At 38.1% G+C, this 19,220-nt stretch overlaps 1 protein-coding gene across 1 annotated transcript in view; it reads left to right on the top strand.

The window, feature by feature from the left end:
* Positions 1–17,710, top strand: part of LOC127553111 (probable hydrolase PNKD) — a 29,889-nt gene extending 12,179 nt beyond the window's left edge. The window contains exons 2-9 of the mRNA XM_051983565.1: positions 6,303–6,418; positions 6,678–6,790; positions 7,359–7,417; positions 10,656–10,748; positions 11,312–11,475; positions 12,104–12,190; positions 12,987–13,102; positions 15,351–17,710. Coding sequence (XP_051839525.1) covers positions 6,303–6,418; positions 6,678–6,790; positions 7,359–7,417; positions 10,656–10,748; positions 11,312–11,475; positions 12,104–12,190; positions 12,987–13,102; positions 15,351–15,524 — 922 coding nt within the window. The 3' untranslated portion in view covers positions 15,525–17,710. The remainder of the gene's footprint in view (positions 1–6,302; positions 6,419–6,677; positions 6,791–7,358; positions 7,418–10,655; positions 10,749–11,311; positions 11,476–12,103; positions 12,191–12,986; positions 13,103–15,350) is intronic.
* The last annotated feature ends 1,510 nt before the right edge of the window (positions 17,711–19,220 follow it).

Raw genomic sequence — 19,220 nt, 5'->3', positions numbered from 1 at the left:
TCTTATTTAATAAAAGTCTTCAGTGGCTCTCTATTAAATCCAGGATGAAATAGAAACTACTCGTTGGCCATTAAAGCCTTCTACAATTTCATTGCAAAATAACTTTCCAATCGTATCTCACATAACTCTCCTTCAGGTATTTTGTGTCCCAGTTAAAACAAGCTGCTAATTATTTCCCACATTCCATTTTCTATTACCTTTCCCTAGATTTATTGTCCAAACTGGTTCCTTATGCCTGGAAGGTACTCCTTCCTCTGTATTTCAGAATCCTTATCTTCTTTATAGGCTCAACTGGGTTCAACCTCCTCTCAAGACTTCCCTGGTTAGTGTGGATCCCTGCCTCCATCTCTGTCCTCAAATTACCTTGTATTTACTTATCTGAGTTACATCTTCCTGGTAGAAAGAAAATTCCTTTCTGGCTCTTTTCAACAGTGAGGTGATTCAGGACAATTCTAAAAACTTGTGTTGGAGAGAGCCATCTGCATCCAGAGAGAGGAATGTGGGGACTTAATGTGGATAATATTTTCACCTTTTTTGGTTGTTGTTTGCTTGCTTTTTTTTTTCTCATTTTTTGCCTTTTTGTTAATTTTTTTTGAGCAGTATGACAAATATGGAAATATGTATAGAAGAATTGCACATGTTTAACACAGATTATATATTAGAAGGGGAAAGAAGGGGGGGAAATGGGAGCATAAGGTTTTGCAAGGGTGAATGTTGAAAATTCTTTATGCAAATATTTTGAAGAAAAAAGAAAAAGAAAACTCCTTGAAGGCAGGGACTGTTTCTTTTGGTTTTTGTATACTCTGAACCTAACAGCACATTTGGAAAAAAAAAATCTTTGCTATTCAGACCTGTGATCTTTTGCTAAACATCTTAGCTGGGTCATACTTTCTTATCTCCACTTAAAACACACACACACACACACACACACACACGAAATAAGAATTAATTCATGAATTATATTTTAATATATAATGAATATAAAATAAAATAAAATTATATAAAGTGAATAAATTTGACCTCAAGTTGGATGCCTAATAGATACGGGAAGCTCTTAATGAAGAAACTCCCTCTACCAAGTTGTGTTGATCAAATTTCTGCAACTTAATAATGTCAAAGTTACCTGGGACACTAAGAGGTGCTTGCAAGCACCTTTTGCTAGAGTTGCTCAGCCAACTTATATCAAAGGTCACATTTGATTCCATAGCTTCTTGACTTGTGGCCAGCTATCTACTTCATGCTAGCAGACTTTCACCTCCCATGAGTAAGTACTTAATAAGTACTTGTTGAAGGCCACAGAATGAACTTGAATTAGAATGTATTCAGTCAAGGCTCATCTCAAATCCGACTCTAGACTTACACCACTTAACATTTGCTCTTAGCTTCAATTTTAGTTGTTTCATGAAAGGAGTGAGTATGCTTTCACAGAGGCAGATGAACTCAACCATTGTTCCAAGCTTGAACAAATAGCCAAATATATTTCAGGTGGGGCCTTTGTGATATCTTTCTGCTAAGATTGCTTTCTATTGACTCTGGATATATCTTGTACATCCATAGTTTAAATTTAAATTTTTATTTTGAACAACCATATATTAAGCATCTACTATGTGCTAAGCATTTTACAAATACTATCTCAACTTTATCCTTACAATAAGCTTGGGAGATGGGAGCTATTATCATCTTCATTTATAGATGAGGTAACTGAGGCAAGTATCTCATTTAATCACAACTTTTGGAGGTAGGTGCTATTATTTTATCAGAATATTATAGAGAAAGAAATGGAAGCAGATAGTTTAATGACTTGTTCAGTCACTCAGCTAGTAAGTGTCTGAGGCAAGATATGTATTCCAATTTTCCTTAATTCTGGGTCTAGAGAGCTCTATCCACCACATTCCCTAGTTTCTTCTAATTGTTTACCCACACACATACCGTGCTTAGAATGTGGATTGTGTTTTTGCTCCTCTATATCTTCAGCACTTGATTAAGTGACTGGCCTATAGTAAACATATAAATGACTGACTAGTTCCTAACTAATTAGAAAAAAAATCTTTCTTTTCCTAAAAATTTTATCTGGCCCATATTTTTTTTTCTCTTCACTGAGAAAAAAAAAAAAAGACAAGTAAATAAATTTGGGTTAATTTTGGATGCCTGATCCTAAGAACTACATTTTAGTAACAGATCCAGAAACCAAATTTCTGGGATTGCACTTGTCTGCCCTACAGTTCAGGGACCAAGTAACAAAACACCAGATTATAAGTTCCATCATTACATCTGATGCAATGTCACCCTGTGAATTATTCAATGTCCCTGGCTTTAAGCTGCCTTCAGAAACAGAGAAACCTTTTTATTTTATGAAAGGGGAAACTGAGACCCCAGAGAAATGACCAGAGCTAAGATACAGGGATCTAGCTTCTCCCTTCTTAAGGAGGAAACCTCAGGCATCTGGTGCCTGGTAGTTGGAAAGAGCAATCAAAGACCCATTGTAGAGAGCAGCAGTGTCTCAAAGCAGTCTTAGAGGGGGGAGAGTTGAGAGCTCAAATTGCCTCATTCCTGCCCAGTTGCTCCCTGATGCTGACTGTCCTTATTCTAATCTCCTCAGCTTCCTCTTTCAGAAATATTCTTTGCTTTACTCTCCCTTACTCATCTCTCTACTTCCCCAATCCCTCAAAAAAAAGAGAACTGGACCATTCAGGAATCTTTGGTGTCTAGTTTCCCTTGATGTAGGGGTCAAGTTGTGATCTCAAGGGTTGGGGAAGTTTCCAGGGGAGAGAATTAAAAAAAAAAAAAAAAAGAAAATATAATGACTGAGTCTGGAAAGCAAAGGCCAGATGAGGTATGATTTATTGTACAGAGGTTAATTACTCTAGTACTGTAATGCATTGTATAGGGTTTGTTAAAATTCATTTACATATAAGGAAGATAGAAAAAAAAAAAAGGAATGAAGAAGGAGGCAGGATTATATCATAGAATTAAAAGACCTGGAGTCAAATTCAAACTTTGCCACTTACTGCAGGTATAACCTTGAACAAATCAGCCTCTGGGCTCCACTTTCCTTATCCGTAAAGTAAATAGATTGAACCTGTAAGATTACTTGTAGCTTTAGAACCATACTGAGAAATGACAAGAGGAATTAAGAAGGTTAAGAATATAGAAGAATTTTAAAAAGTTAAATATTTTTCAATTATTAAGTATTTATTTTTTTCTTCTACTTCTGAAAGAGAAAGGAAGGAAAGAAGAAAGGAGGGAAGGCAGGAAGGAAAGAAGAAAGAAAAGAAGATAAAGAGAAAGAAGAGAGAGAAAGGAAGGAAGGAAGGGAGGAGGAAGAGAAGGAAGGGAGGGAGGGAAAAGGAGGGAGGGAAAAAGAAAGGAAGGAAGAAAAAGAAAGAAAGAAAGAGAGAAAGGAAGGAAGGAAGGAAGAGAGAAAGAAAGAAAAAAAGAAGGTAGGAAGGAAAGAAGGAAGACACTCCAGCAACAAATAAGCATAATTAAGCAAAACAAATCCCCATATTATCCATGCCCAAAAATGTGCCTTGCTTTGAGTGTTTCACCTTTTATAGAGAAGAGGTGGATAGTATGCTTCTCCATTAGTCTTCTAGTATCATGGTTACTCAGTGAATTGATTCCTATTCTTAAATCCTTCAAAGCTATTCATTTTTTAAAAGTTTTTTATTTTCAAAACATATGTATAGATAATTTTCAACATTCACCATTCACCCTTGCAAAACCTTGTGTTACATATTTTTTCTCTCTCTCTTCCCCCACCCTTCCTCCCCTAGACAGCAAACAATCCAATATATGTTAAACATGTGCAGTTCTTCTATACATATTTACATAATTATCATGCTGCACAAGAAAAATCAGATTAAAAAAATGAGAAAGAAAACAAAATGCAAGCAAACTACCACAAAAAAAGGGAAAATACTATATTGTGATCCACATTCAGTTCCCGTAGTCTTCTCTCTGGGTGCAGATGGCTTTCTCCATTACAAGACCATTGGAATTGACCTGAATCACCTCACTTAGTCATTTAATGAGTGATTATTTACCACCAGTTATATATAAGGGGGTGTGTCAATTATGGTGGGAAAAAGATTAAGACTCAGTCCCTTCCCTCAAGGAGCTTTCATTTGTGACAGTAATGAATGACCCAAATTTGAAAACGAAAGAGAGAACTTTAGAATGCCAAAGTTGGAGAGGACCTTTGAGATGCTCCAGCTCAATGAAGACTTCAAACATGCTATTTGCAGAAGTACGAATTAAAGGATTTCTCCAAGGAGGTCAAGGAGAGAGGGAAAGGAACAATGTTCAGAAATATTGAAAGTAGCATTTTTATTATGTTAAAAAGCTTGAAATAACATGAATGCCTATCAGTTGAGGAATGTCAAAACAAACCATGTCATAGAAATATATGGATATTATTATTTAGTAGGAAATGATGAAAAAAATGCATTTAGAAGAAAATAAACCTGAAAAGACCATGTAACAGGTCATGCCTGACTGGGCTGGTAGTTCAAGTCTGAGATTAGAACAAAATAAGAGGCTCCTAGTTCATCCAAGGTTTAAGAAAAGGTTTACTTAGCTATATCAGGGAAGAACATTTAGAACTAAGGAAGTATGCTCTTTGAGAATACAATGTTGATTCAGGCAAGTATAGCTTCCTGGTGTTAGTCATTCTGCTGGGTTGATGATCTGAAATGTCAGAAAAGAGCTTCTGATTGTTTTAATGGCTTTTCTACTCAGGTGACAAGGAACCTATATTAATGGTTCTCATCTTTAGATACCCCCTTCCCCAGCCAATCAGGGGTTGGAGAAAAGAAGAATAGTGATAATTTTGGCAAATTTATGAAGGAGGGGAAGAGATGAAGAAAAAGGAGGAGGAGAAGAAGATGAAGAAAAAAGGAGGAGGAGGAGGAGGAGGAGAGGAAGAAGAAGAAAAGGAGAAAGAGAAGAAGAGGAGATGAAGTACAAAGAGAAGAAAAACAAGACAAAGAAGATATAGTACAAAAAGGAGGAAAAAGGAGGACAAGAAGGAGGAGGAAGAAGAAGAGTCTATGCAACATTTTTAAAATACCAGAAAAGAAAAAAGATTAGAAGGGGACAGAATCAAAGAATTGAGTTATATTCAATAATATAGCATATTAGAGCTGTATTAAACATTAAAACTATATTAAATTCTTTTTTTCATATTTAATTTTATTTTTATAGCTTTTTATTTACTAGATATATGCATGGGTAATTTTTCAGCATTGACAGTTGCAAAACCTTTGTTCCAACTTTTTCCCTCCTTCCCTCCACCCTTCCCCCGGATGGCAGGTTGACCAATACATATTAAATATGTTAAAGTATAAATTAAATACCATATATGTATACATGTCCATACAGTTATTTTTCTGTACAAAAAGAATTGGACTTTGAAATAGTGTACAATTAGTCTGTGAAGGAAGTCAAAAATGCAGGCGGGCAAAAATAGAAGGATTGGGAATTCTATGTAGTGGTTCATAGTCATCTCCTGGAGTTCTTTCGCTGTGTGTAGCTGGTTCAGTTCATTACTGCTCTATTGGAACTGATTTGGTTCATCTCATTGCTGAAGATGGCCATGTCCATCAGAATTGATCATCATATAGTATTGTTGTTGAAGTATATAATGATCTCCTGGTCCTACTCATCTCACTCAGCATCAGTTCATGTAAGTCCCTCCAGGCCTTTCTGAAATCATCCTGCTGGTCATTTCTTACAGAACAATAATATTCCATAACATTCATATACCATAATTTATTCAGCCATTCTCCAAATGATGGGTATCCATTCAATTTCCAATTTCTGGCCGCTACAAACAGGGCTGCCACAAACATTCTTGCACATATAAGTTTCTTTCCCTTCTTTAAAATCTCTTTGGGATATAAGCCCAGTAGTAACACTGCTGGGTCAAAGGGTATGCACAGTTTGATAACTTTTTTGAGCAAAACTATATTAAATTCAATATATATTTTAAAATATGTAATAGAACTTTACAGTTTCATGTACAATCCTATTTTGTTCTTTTGGACATGAACATTTTCAAGTTTGTTGATGTTTTTCAAGTTTATTAAAATAAAAAACGAAAAAAATTAAGTGCCAGACCACATGAAGGCCTGAGTTTAGTATGGGAAAGGATAAGAAGGTAGAGTTAGAAAGAATTGTGGTGAGAAAAAAAGGTTTTAGGACATTCATGCAGGACAAAATAAGAGTAGCTGCCTAAAACAGAGTTGGTGTTGGGAAGCAATGAGGAAGACAAAAGTAGTTTATTTTTCCTGATTCTTCAGGTACAATCTGTATGCACGTACCTGGCTGGGTTACCTCTTGTACCGAAAACAACTTCAGAGGGCACGTCATCGCTATCCAGATGGTCATTCAACTGTCCAGCCCCGAGTCTTTAATGGTAAGTCAGATTCAATCTTCAGATTGATCCTGATCTCTTCCTCTTCAGTCCTATCCCTACCACCCTTCTGTATGCAAGTGCTATTCCATTTGGTTAAGTTTTCTATGTGCAAGACAAAAATGAAGTTCTCCTTGCCTTCGATCCTACACTCTTTCCAAAGTTCCTCTCCAATGGGAAGGGGAAAATTTCTACCTTTCCATACTGTTTCTTAGTACTCCTCCTTCTCCTGAGTCTCAGCACTGTCTTTTTGCCCCTCCAGGAGTGAAGGTGCTGCCCATTCCAGTCCTTCTTGACAACTATAGCTACCTCATCATTGACACACAGTCCAAGCTAGCTGTAGCTGTGGACCCTTCAGATCCAAGGCTTGTACAGGTGAGAAGGTAGTAGTGTCCAGGACCAGTGTTTGGTTCCCTATTGAATTTGCCCAGTATTTTACTTTACCTGCCGACTCACACTCACACTCACATATTAAGGAATTGAGAATGGGTAATAGGAACATCTGGATTCTCCCCAGATGTCTTGGATGCTAGTCCTATTTTACTCAAAGATGGAAGACTCTTCACTCTTTTCTTAACGTTTACCCTGCCTTTCCCTTATTGCTCACACCTACCACATATCCCTTTCTACCTAAGGTAAGGGATTTTTAAGAACATTCTCTATTATTATCTCTTGGTGGTCTAAGGCTCCTTTCCAGCTGTTGATGGGTATCATAAAGTAACTCCAGTTAAAGACAGGACAAGGAAAGCAGATGAGACAATAGGAGGGATGGAACTGACACATAATTGATCCAAGAACTCTTCTCTCCCTTACCTGCAACACACACATAATGCTGAAGCGTTGAATATCTCCTGTTTTCTTCCTCTATTTACCTTTCTCCCTTTGATTCTTCTTGTCTGTTTTCTCTGACTCACTTCCCTATCTCTCTGCTTTTCTCCCTCAGGCCTATATTGAAAAGGAAGGAGTCACCTTGGTTGCCATTCTCTGTACCCACAAACACTGGTAAGGGCACTGACAGAGAAAGCCCATGTCCAAAGGTTGGGGAGGGAGCTCTGAACGCCTCCCTTTCATTCCTTCCCTCTTCCCCTCCCTAACCAAGCTTTGTGTTCAACTGTGAACTTCAGGTCAGTAGGCTCCAGAGTGCAAGGTTAATGGTGAACCACCCACATAAAATTGACCAGGAAAAGCTGGAAATAACAGTGGGATGGAGAGAGAAAGCTGGCTGGGATGGGAAAGACATGGGATGACTAGTCTTTGCTTTAGGTCATGCTTCAAATGGTACAGGATAATAATAATAATAATGCACTGATATACAGTTTTCAGATTTGTAAAACACGTTACTAAATGTCTTCTTTGATCCTTATAACAACAAAGTTGCTACTTTTATTATCTCCACTTTACAGATAAAGAAAATGGAACCCAATGAGGTTGTGATTTACCTAAGTTCATACAGCTAATTGTCCAAGGCAAATATTTGAGCTCAAATCTTTCTGACTTCAATTCAAATTCTCTTTCTCTTGTATCACCTAATTGCCTCACCTAGCTAGACAAGGGAAAGGGAGGTCACAGGCATAGGGAATGAAAGAGGAGTCTATAGGATGAAATGAGCATGTCTGCCCCACCTGAGACAATGCAAAACTCCCTAGACTAAGTCTGAAGACCAAACTTATATTTATTGCTCATTTTTCTAGCTTTAGTTTCTAAATTGGAACCTTTTGCCAGGACCAGGCTACATCCCCTGTTGTACTTTTGGGTTTAGTAATTGGGTCTTTATGGCCTCTGTCTGGATCCTCTCTGTTCCTGTGCTGATCTTCACCTGCTGGGCTTAAGATTCTTTGAATCTTTGATATTCAGAGTGCTGGATCTTCAGAGCACTTTCTGGCTCTGGGCAGAGCAGTAGGGACCTTTTAGTCCCTGGGCCTAGTTGATATATCCAGAGAGTCCTGTGGTATATTTGTATAATATTTAGTTCCAATAATTTTTTTCTGAGTGTAAAACAGTGTCTGCTATAAATAAATTCTAACCAGGGAAATTCCCTGTAAAGAGGCAGCATGTCAATGGTGAATGGAATACTCACTTTGTAGTCAGCAAAACCTGGGTTCGAGTATGGCCCAGAAGCATATTAGTTCTGCTAATCTGGGCAAGTCATTTAAGTCCCAGGTAACTTTCAAATGCAGGACTTCCCCTTGCCCCATTCTTTTTATTTATATTTTTTTCCTCAATAGCACTTTATTAAATGCAGGGCTTCTTTTTTTTTAAATTTTAATAGCTTTTTATTTACAAGTTAAATGCATGGGTAATTTTACAGCATTGACAATTGCCAAACCTTTTGTTCCAATTTTTCCCCTCCTTCCTTCCCACCCCCTCCCCTAAATGGCAGGATGACCAATACATGTTAAATATGTTAAAGTATAAATTAAATACAAAATAAATATACATGTCCAAACAGTAATTTTGCTGTACAAAAAGAATTGGACTCTGAAATATTGTACAATTAACCTGTGAAGGAAATCAAAAATGCAGGCGGGCAAAAATATAGGGATTAGGAATTCTATGTAATGGTTCTTAATCATCTCCCAGAGTTCTTTTGCTGGGTGTAGCTGGTTCAGTTCATTACTGCTTCACTGGAACTGATTTGGTTCATCTCATTGCTGAAGATGGCCACGTCCATCAGAATTGATCATCATATGGTATTGTTTTTGAGGTATATAATGATCTCCTGGTCCTGTTCATTTCACTCAGCATCAGTTCCTGTAAGTCTCTCCAGGCCTTTCTGAAATCATCCTGCTGGTCATTTCTTACCGAATAATAATATTTCATAACATTCATATACCACAATTTACCCAACAATTCTCCAATTGTTAGTTTCTGGCCACTACAAACAGGGCTGCCACAAACAATTTAGCACATACAGGTCCCTTTCCCTTCTTTAGTATCTCTTTGGGTTGTAAGCGTAGTAGCACTGCTGGATCAAAGGGTATGCACAGTTTGATAACTTTTAGGGCATAATTCCTAATTGCTCTCCAGAATGGCTGGATGTAGTCACAATTCCACCAACAATGTATTAGTGTCCCTGTTTTCCCACATCCCTTCCAACATTCCGAATTGCAGGACTTTTTAAGCTTTGCTCTGTATCATAGACCCTTTTGGCAATAAAACCTATAGATCCCTTCTCATTTTTTTTAATGTATAAAAGAAACTATCTAAGATTATAAAAGATAACAATTCATCTAGAAATATTGTTAGCAAAATATTGCAAACAAGCTTATAGGTCCCAGGTTAAGAACTTATGGTTGAAAAGCTATAAAAATACCCAAATCTTGATTTTTATTGTGGAAAGGTAGATTTAATGATGATAAAATTATAAGTCCATAGGTCTAGACCAAAAGAAAAATAATTCTTAAGAGGTTGAGCTATAGTGTTATTACTGGGCTTATATCCCAGAGAGATACTAAAGAAGGGAAAGGGACCTGTATGTGCCAAAATGTTTGTGGCAGCCCTGTTTGTAGTGGCTAGAAACTGGAAATTGAATGGATGCTCATCAATTGGAGAATGATTGAGTAAATTGTGGTATATGAATGTTATGGAATATTATTGTTCTGTAAGGAATGACCAGCAGGATGAATACAGAGAGGCTTGGAGAGACTTACATGAACTGATGCTGAGTGAAATGAGCAGAACCAGGAGATTATATACTTCAACAATGATACTGTATGAGGATGTATTCTGATGGAAGTGGATTTCTTCAACAAAGAGAAGATCTAACTCTGTTTCAATTGATTAGTGATGGACAGAAACAGCTATACCCAAAGAAAGAACACTGGGAAATGAATGTAAACTGTTTGCATTTTTGTTTCTCTTCCCGGTTATTTTTACCTTCTGAATCCAATTCTTCCTGTGCAACAAGAGAACTGTTCGGATCTGCACACATATATTGTATCTAGGATACACTGTGACATATTTAACATGTATAGGACTGCTTGCCATCTAGGGGAGGGGATGAAGGGAGGGAGGGGAAAAGTCAGAACAGAAGTGAGTGTAATGGATAATGTTGTAGCTCTGTCAATAAAAAGTTATAATAATAATTAAAAAAGAGGTTGAGCTATTTATCTTTCTTAAATCTTGAATCTGTCTAAAATGCATGTCCTCTTCCTGATTCAAAACTGCAAGGATCAAATGAGATAATACCTACAAAATGTAATGAATTCTCTGTCCATTGCCTTGCACTATGCATTTATAGGGATCACAGTGGGGGCAACAGGGAATTGAGACGACAGAATAGAGGATGCCGTGTCTATGGGAACCCTCAGGATGGCATTGCTCATCTCACTCAGTAAGTAGCCTCCCAAGGTACCCTTCAACTCCTTTCTTTCAAGAATTTCTCTCAGGGAGACTTTAAAGAACAGTCCCAGTCTCCTTCCAGAGCCAGAATCCATTCTATTACTGAGTATTCTCCTTTTCTTCTTTCCCCTTCCTCCTGCCCCCCGCTTTTCCCACCAAGCTGGACTTCTGTAGCCCAACAGGCATTCAGTTAAACAGAAGAGGGACTTTGAAGATACACTTTCCCTGCCTTTTTACCCTCTCCTTGTCTCCTACACAGACTTTAAACCAACTGAGCCCTTGAAAGGCAGGTCCAAACACATCCAGACCATTTCTGTGCCCCAGAACTAAATAATATTCCTTCTTCCTTCTCATCAGTCCTTCCGCAGGACTTCTGGAACAAGAGCTTAATGCTCTGCGTCAGAAACTTTGAATGCCTGGGTAACATAATCTGTCTTTAATCTAGGGAACCCTCTCCAGAATCTACTTTTGCCCACTTATCTTGCAATCAGTAATGAAAATGAGAAGGTTAAAATGCATACTGATGTGTTTCCTTCTCTGTTTTCCTTTCTCCAGTCCCCTCTGTCACCAGGATATGGTGAGTGTGGGGAGGCTTCAGTTCCAGGCTCTGGCCACCCCAGGTCATACCCGGGGCCACATGATTTATGTATTGGATGGAGAACCCTACAAGGGACCTTCCTGCCTTTTTTCAGGGGATGTTCTCTTCCTCTCTGGCTGTGGTGAGTTCCACCCTCAAGTGTATGGATGTAAGGGATGGGATACTGGTGAAAAGAGGGAGACTCCTAGAGAATAAAAGGGAGGGGAGACATTAGGAGGAAGGCACAGGGCCAAAAAACCAAGGGCCCATCAGGTTAACCAAAGAATACTCCTGTCTACTTAATGGGAAAGGACCACAAGTCCAACATGTAATGTAGCACAAATATTCAGTTAGTCTTTCCTGATATCAAGTAAAGAAAATCAAAGCATGATCAATCAAGATATCAGGACAATTCCAGAGGTATTGACTCCCCAGCTCCCTATATGAAGGTCAGAAAATTGTATAAGGGGGAGGAGATTGAGAAAGAATCCCCAAATGGTATGACTAAATCCTCCAGTTTAGCCTCCTCTGTATTTTCATTGTATATCTCATCCCATTCTCCTCTTTCCCCTAGGCAGAATATTTGGATTTTTTAAAAGCTTTTTGTTTTCAAAATATATGCATAGATAGTTTTCAACATTCACCCTTGCAAATCCTTGTGTTCCAGATGTTTTTCTCCCTCTGTTCTCCCCATCCCTCCCTTAGACAGCAAGTAATCCAATATATGTTAAGCATGGGCCATTCTTCTGTACATATTTCCACAATTACAGGCAGAATATTTGAAGGGACACCTGCAACCATGTTGAATTCGCTGGACCTCATCATGGGCCTGGGAGATGATACCTTGCTTTGGCCTGGTAAGGGAATCATTGCTGCTACTCTACCTTTACCACTGCTCTTTCTTCTCCCTCTGCCTCCCAACCTGGGAGAGACAAAAACTGTCCTCCAAGTTAGAAAAATTGTCTCTATGAGATATTGGATACAAACAGGGACTTCAAAGGCCAAAAAAGGGGGAAAAAATCCCCTGATAACTCATATTCCTAGATCTCAAGATCCCAACTTTGAAAGAGATGATTGTAACCTGGATTTGCCTGCTGAATCTGACACTGGGATGGGTTTTTTTTTTTTTTAAATCATTTTTCTACTCAGACTCACCCTTTTGTAAGCAATTTGGATTCCATTCCTTCTCTTCCTCCAAGACAGTATTCTTACACCTCCCACCTAGCTGACTAGCAACAACATCCTGCTGGAATATATCCAGAACAGATTGCCCAACTTGGTTATAATGGGAGGGAGGAGCACTCAGAACTGGCTTCTGATTAGCAGGAACCCAGCTCAAGAGGTGACTCAAGGTGGGGTAGTGGCTCACTAGTAGCCACCGCTCAATTGAAAACACAGCCTCTGATTGGCCAGAGAGAAATCAGTGTGAGGTCCAATTTTTGATTGCCTATATTACGTATTAAAGGGTGGGTTCTCTGTTGATTGGAACTGGATTTTAAGACCTGCTCTGGAGAGATTGCCTGTAGTTCGACACCTGCTGTTCTCACCTTGATCACTCCACGCCACCTGTTGCCCAATCACAGACTTCTGAGAGAAGGGGGATCTTTTTATTATCTGGTGATATCCATCCTTATTTCTCCCCTGAATGGCCAGGTCATGAGTATGCCGAGGAGAATCTTAGCTTTGCAGGTCTGGTGGAACCAGAAAACTTGGCACGAGAGAAGAAAATGCAATGGGTTCAACAGCAGCGCCTGGAACACAGGAGCACGGTGAGGGAGAAAGCATGGGATAACAGGGAAGTGAAATGGTAACAGCATTTGTAATGATTCACCTTTTTAGCTCTTCAGAGCAAAGCTTCTTAAACCATGGTTTGTGACTCCATATGGAGTCTTATAACTGAATGTGGAGGTCATGAAATTATGATTGATTATCAGTAAATGTTTGATTTGTATGCCTGTTTTACATACCTATATACTAGGGGTTGTGTAAAAATTTCCCAGACGAAAAGGGATCATGAGTGAAAAAAGTTTAAGAAGCCCTGTTTTAGAGTAATCAGAGTACTTACCCAATAATTTTTCAGTGGGTTAGGAAGGGAAAGTTTTATCTCTTCTTTTCAGACAATAAAGCGGTCTCTTCATTTGACTAATGTTAATTGAATACCAGAAAAGTAAAATAACTATGCATATGATCAATAACAGAGAGGTCTTCTTACTCTTGAGTTCAGAGCTTTTACTAATCTGCCAGATCAGTTCTTCAATGAAAAAAAAAAAACTACAAGCCCACTTCTCCACTCTGGCTATTCAGGAATACCAATTTGCTTATTTCTCTGGAAAACACTAACCTTGGCTTTATGAGAACTGGTTTACCTGGCTCTCTTAATTACTTCAACAAATATATATTTTTTAATAATAGCTTTTTATTTTCAAAATACAGAGTTTCCAGCATGCACCCTGGTAAAACCTTGTATTCCAAATTTTTCTCCCTCCCTTCTCCTCAGCCCCTCCCCTAGACAAAAAGTAATCCAATATATTCAACAAATAATTATTAAGCCATTAAGCACTTCCACTTTTTTGCCAGGCACTGGACATACAAGGATAAAAATTATACAACTCCTAAAGACACTGTAGCTTACAATTTAGCTAAGAGGATTATTATGCTATGTTCTTTCCAATGGCTTTGATATCTCAGATGAGCCCACACAAGATTTTTTTAAGTAGAATGATAGAAAGAGAACATTTCACTATCCTTGGACTCAGTGAGCAGCCTCATATGACCTATATCCTTCAAATATTACGAGAACTGGCAGATAAGATTTAGGAGCCATTGCCAGTAATCTCTGAAAAATTTTGAAAAGCAGAAGTACTCCAAAATTGGAGAAGGGAAAATATCCTGATTTTCATAAAAGGAAACACAATCGAGTATGCAATTATAGGCCAGTGAACTGGAATTTGATTCCTGGCAAAATTCAAGAGCACATTATTAAAGGAATGGTTATTGACCACCTAGAAATTGGTCATCACTGTGATCCAGGATGGCCTCATTAATAAAAGGTCTGGATAGACCTCATTTCCTTTCTTGACAAATTCCTAGATTGGAAGATCAAGGGAATGCTGGCTATGTGGTTTTCCTAGATTTCAGGAAAAATATTTAAATAGCCTCCAGCTAATCTTAAAAGATGGTGATCTTATGAGATCTTATAAGACTTATGGAAAGATAACATAAACTATGTGAATTTTTAAAAAGGTAAATGGTCAGGACCAAAAAGTAGTTATTGAGTTGATGACAACTTGGAGAGAGTTCTGGAGTGAAAGAATCTGTTTTTGGGCCAGTAGCCTTCTTTAGCGATGATTTATATGACAACATAAACGTGTGGATGATACAAAACTAGGAGGGAATACTAATGTCCTGGACGAGAGAGTCAAAATTCAAGAAAAGTTCAACAGTTGAAACACTGGTTCAAAATTAATCAAATGCAATATAGAAGAGATAAATGTAAACTCTTTTCCTTGGGTACAAAAAAATCAATTCCATAAATACAAGATAGCAAAGGTATGGTTAGATAGCCACAATTTATTTGAAAAAGCTTTACTGTTGTGGTAGACTGTAATCTAAATAAATAACTCAATATGGCAGCTAAGAATGCGGGGACATGATTGCTGTCTTCAGGTATTTGAAGAGAGATTAGACTGGATGTGCTGAGAAGGCAAACCTGGGAGCGATTGGTGAAAATTTCAATGAGGTTTGATGTCATGAAAAACTTAACAATATGATCTATCCAGAAGAATGGAGTATCCCCAGAGGTATCAGGTGGCTCCCTTTTAGAGTTCTTTAAGTAAAGGTTGGCTGGCCACTTAGATATGTTATAGAGGGATTCTTGTACAAGTATGACATTTGGTGATTTGGCATAATGAATATAATTACAATTCAATTTGGACACTCTGGATTCCCCAGCTCCAAGTCCCAGATTCTTCCTTACCCCCTGCGTTCTAATGCTTTCTATTGCCTCACTCCCCACAGTGTCCATCAACCATTGGAGAAGAGAAAACATACAATCCATTCCTGAGGACCCACTGTCTTGCTCTTCAGGAGGCTTTGGGACCCCTTCCTGGCCCTGGCGGGGATGCTGGCCCCTCCAGAGCGCGACTCCTTGAAGAACTTCGGAGGCGCAAAGATCAGCACAAGGGCAAATGAGACCCCTGTTTGCTGGGTGCCCTTTTAATTCTCCACTCCCCTCCTTCCCAATCATTAGCACATTTGCCCTCCCCAATATTGCCTCTCTTCCCCTCACTTTGACAGAGGAAGGAGCAGAAAAAATCATCGACTTCACAGTGGACTTCAAAAGGAATGTATGGATGGAAAGTGAGATCTCGAGGGGAAGGGGATTGGTTACAAATGATGGGGTTTATGAGTGGAGAGAAAAAGAGAGAAAGGAAGTGAAAAATAGTCCTTCTCCCTCATCTCCTCCTGCTACCCACCTTAGTCCTGGGGTTTCCTTGAAGGGAGGTTGGTAGCTTAGAAGGAAACTGGATGGTTGAAGTCTTCTGGGTCAGTCTTATCTTGCCTACCCTTTGACCAAGCCTCCATCCATCCAAATTCTGGCTGTCCAGTGTTGCCTTTTCCCACTGAAACCCCAAATAGAGGCCAGTAGCAGATGAGGCAAGAGGAAGAGGACCAGATTGAGAGGAGGGCCACTGGGACTTAAATCTAGTTCTCTCTAATCTCTCTCTTCACACCCTTCTTTTAGGGAATTTGAAATAAAATCCTTCAAGGGGATCGGCTAGTGGGTTTCTTTTGGAAAAGGTAATGGTCTTCAATGTCTGTCTAGCTTCGGTTCTCACAGAACAATCCTCCCCCCTTCAAAACCAAAACTCCTTTGTCCACTGATTTCCTTGGAGCCAACATCTAGAAGGCTCCTTTTTGTAGGACCAACACAAAACAGAAAGGTGAGAGAGCATCCCTTTTCTCTTCAGATGCTCCTCTTCCTTTGAACTGTACTTCTTGCTTCACCACCATCCCCAATTTGGAAAAAGAAAATATTGCTTTTAAAGACCGCCTTGTTTGACTACAAACCACAAACCCCAGAGAGTTCTTAAAAATAGGGACCTGCTTATTCTTTTAGGTATCACATATTTCAACATTGGGAGCCTCTAGAAGTCTTGATGACCAATCCCTTTTCCTCTGTCCAGCCTGGGAGCCTCTCCTTCTGAGAGACCTCCGAGCTTCCTGTTGCATTGTCTCCTACTTCTTATTCATGAGAAGTCTTCATCTCTAACTAACCTAAATCTTTGTTGCTGTACTCTCAATCTATTTGCTCCGATCTTTAGTTTTGATGGAAAATATCTGGAATATGAAATAACCCTTCTAACTGGAAATCAATTATTAGACCCCTTCAGCCCTTCCTTTTTTAAAAAAAACTGGACCTCTTGTTTCATTGGTATAATGAGCTCCCCAAGAAGATGTTCCTTTTCCCAATGTAGATGGCCATTTGCAACTGGAATAATCTTGAGAATTGACTGTGTGTTTCAGAATCTTCCTGGTTTGAAGGCCTGTTCTCCAGCCACTTCTGAATTTCTTTATAAATATTGACTTTTTAATGGTTTGTTTTTGGTTTTGTTTGTTTGAGTTACCAATCAACTCTCCTTTGCTCACATAGGATTATAGCAGGATCAATGGCAAGTTTGAAGTGATAATAATTTTGAGGAATGGAGTGAGAACAGAGTGGCAGATTTCCATTTTCCTAAACTGTCTAGCTTTTAAAGTTTAGATTAGCACAGTTACTTTTATCCAGACCAGAATTTATACAGAATAAGTCATTATTGTTTGAAATCAATGGTTCACCTGAGCCGTGGTCATCCAGACAAACTTCTGCTCCTTCTTAAGACAGATTGTCTGCTATAGACAAGAAGATCTTTCTGCCCCTTCTTTATAACCTCTTATATCTGAAATTTTCCTTCTTATAAACTCAGAACTTTCTTGCCAATTGAGGCTTACCAGCCTAAGCCAGGGATTCAGAGACAACATGTTAAAAAGTTTGACCTTGTCTCTCTTCCCCCTCCTAGAGCAACCTTGTTGTGTGAGACAGTCCCAGGTGTGCCCAATACAAGAGGAATAACATCATTCGGTCAGGAGGGTGCCTCTTTCTGGATCCCCTTTTTTGCCACAACCTAAGATCATTGTACTAGAACCTGTGTTACTCTTCTTCCCTTCTGGGTGCCAGTTGGTTTTTTGCCCTGTGATCCAATTGTGTACTGTGATCCAATTGCACCTTTCTGCCCTGTGTTCCTTTATTTCCCTATCTGTATCGTGTTAAACTACAAGCCTTCCCTTGTGAGTTAATATATCCCTAATAAAAGTCTCTCTATATTTTTTTGCATTAATAGTTGTTCTTTCTTTTTCAAAATGCCTTTAAATCTCTATAATGGAAACTCTTCATGCTTCATATAGAATATCAAGAGTTCTAGAAGGCTACGAACATATTTGGAGGGACTGCCTATGATATTTATGAAAAGATGTCATTAGTCAATGATCATTTTTTTACATTTATGTATATTCATTTGTTACATATTTTCAAATGAGTCATGTTGAAAGAGAAAAATCAAAATGAAAGGTATTTTGTTTTTTATTTTTCTTCTGTTTTTTTCTTTCTGGTGGTTTTCCCCTTTTGTTCTGATAATTCTGTCAACATGCCTCATATGGAAATATGTAAAGAAAAAAAAAGACTGTACCTGTATAATCTAAAAAAAATAATTAAAAGTAAAAAGTTTGTGTGTGTGTGGGGGGAAACCAAAACTTAATTGTCTTCTAAATAAATAAATAAATGTCTCGTGTATTGCTCTGCATTCAATCTCCATAGTTCTTTCTGGATGCAGATGACATTTTCCATCCAAGTGTATATAGAAGCAGAGTTAGAGTCAGAATTAGAATTAGGGTATTCTTCAATTTGATTATTAACAGAAACACAATTCAGTGTTGGTGGGACTTGAAGGTAGTATCATATTCATTCAGTATTAGTGGAGTTACAAATTTGTAGAAATTTTTTAGTGATGTGGGAGTAAACTTTGAAAGTTACCCCAAAACTCATTTTAGTCTTGCCTTAAAAATTCCTTTGTCAAGAATGTACCCTGAAAGTGTCATCAAATCCAAAAAAAATCTGTGAGACCAAATAATTTCAAAACATCTTATGAATAAACATACACATACAACACACTCACACACCAGTCCTGGAAACAACCTAAATGCCCCAAAAGGGAACCACTAAAAAAATTGTGGTGTATTAATGTAATAGAACACTACTTCTAAAATTGACAAAGCAAAGCCAAAAAAAAAAAAAAAAGTGTGTGTGGGGGGGGCTGAAAATAAGTATTAATTATGAACAAAAAATAGGTGAAAAAATAAAGAATTTTCTTGATTAAAAAAATATCATGATATTTTATCACTTGAATTCATGAATTTAAAGTAAATACTTTGCAAGTGTGGTTAGTTGTAGTGATTTTTATTATTTTTGTTTTTTATTTCCATGTTAGTCATGTTATGAAAAAAGAAGGAGGAAAAGGGAAAAGTCAACAAAAACAAACAAAAAGTGAAAATAGAATTTAAACTCCAAAGTTCTTTTTCTTTCTATCATGAGTCTTTTGGAATTGTCTTGGCTCAATGTTTTAAATTAAATATAGACAGAGATATATAGATATGTATATATGTGTGTGTGTGTGTGTATTTAAGTTATAAGGATATTAAGGGGAGAACAATATTTTTCCCCTGAAAGGTTAGTGACTCACGATCTTGTTGAATATTGACTGAAACAATCACTACTTGTTTCACTTTCTTGGGTCGTGTGTTGTAATGGTATTTAGACTGGGTAAGGAGTAAATGGGACTAGGTAGTGGATGG

This window comes from Antechinus flavipes, chromosome 3, assembly GCF_016432865.1.
Source record: "Antechinus flavipes isolate AdamAnt ecotype Samford, QLD, Australia chromosome 3, AdamAnt_v2, whole genome shotgun sequence".
Classification (NCBI taxonomy): domain Eukaryota; kingdom Metazoa; phylum Chordata; class Mammalia; order Dasyuromorphia; family Dasyuridae; genus Antechinus; species Antechinus flavipes.
The sequence above is the reverse complement of the archived record's forward strand: the minus strand, read 5'-3'. Positions and strand labels throughout refer to the sequence as shown.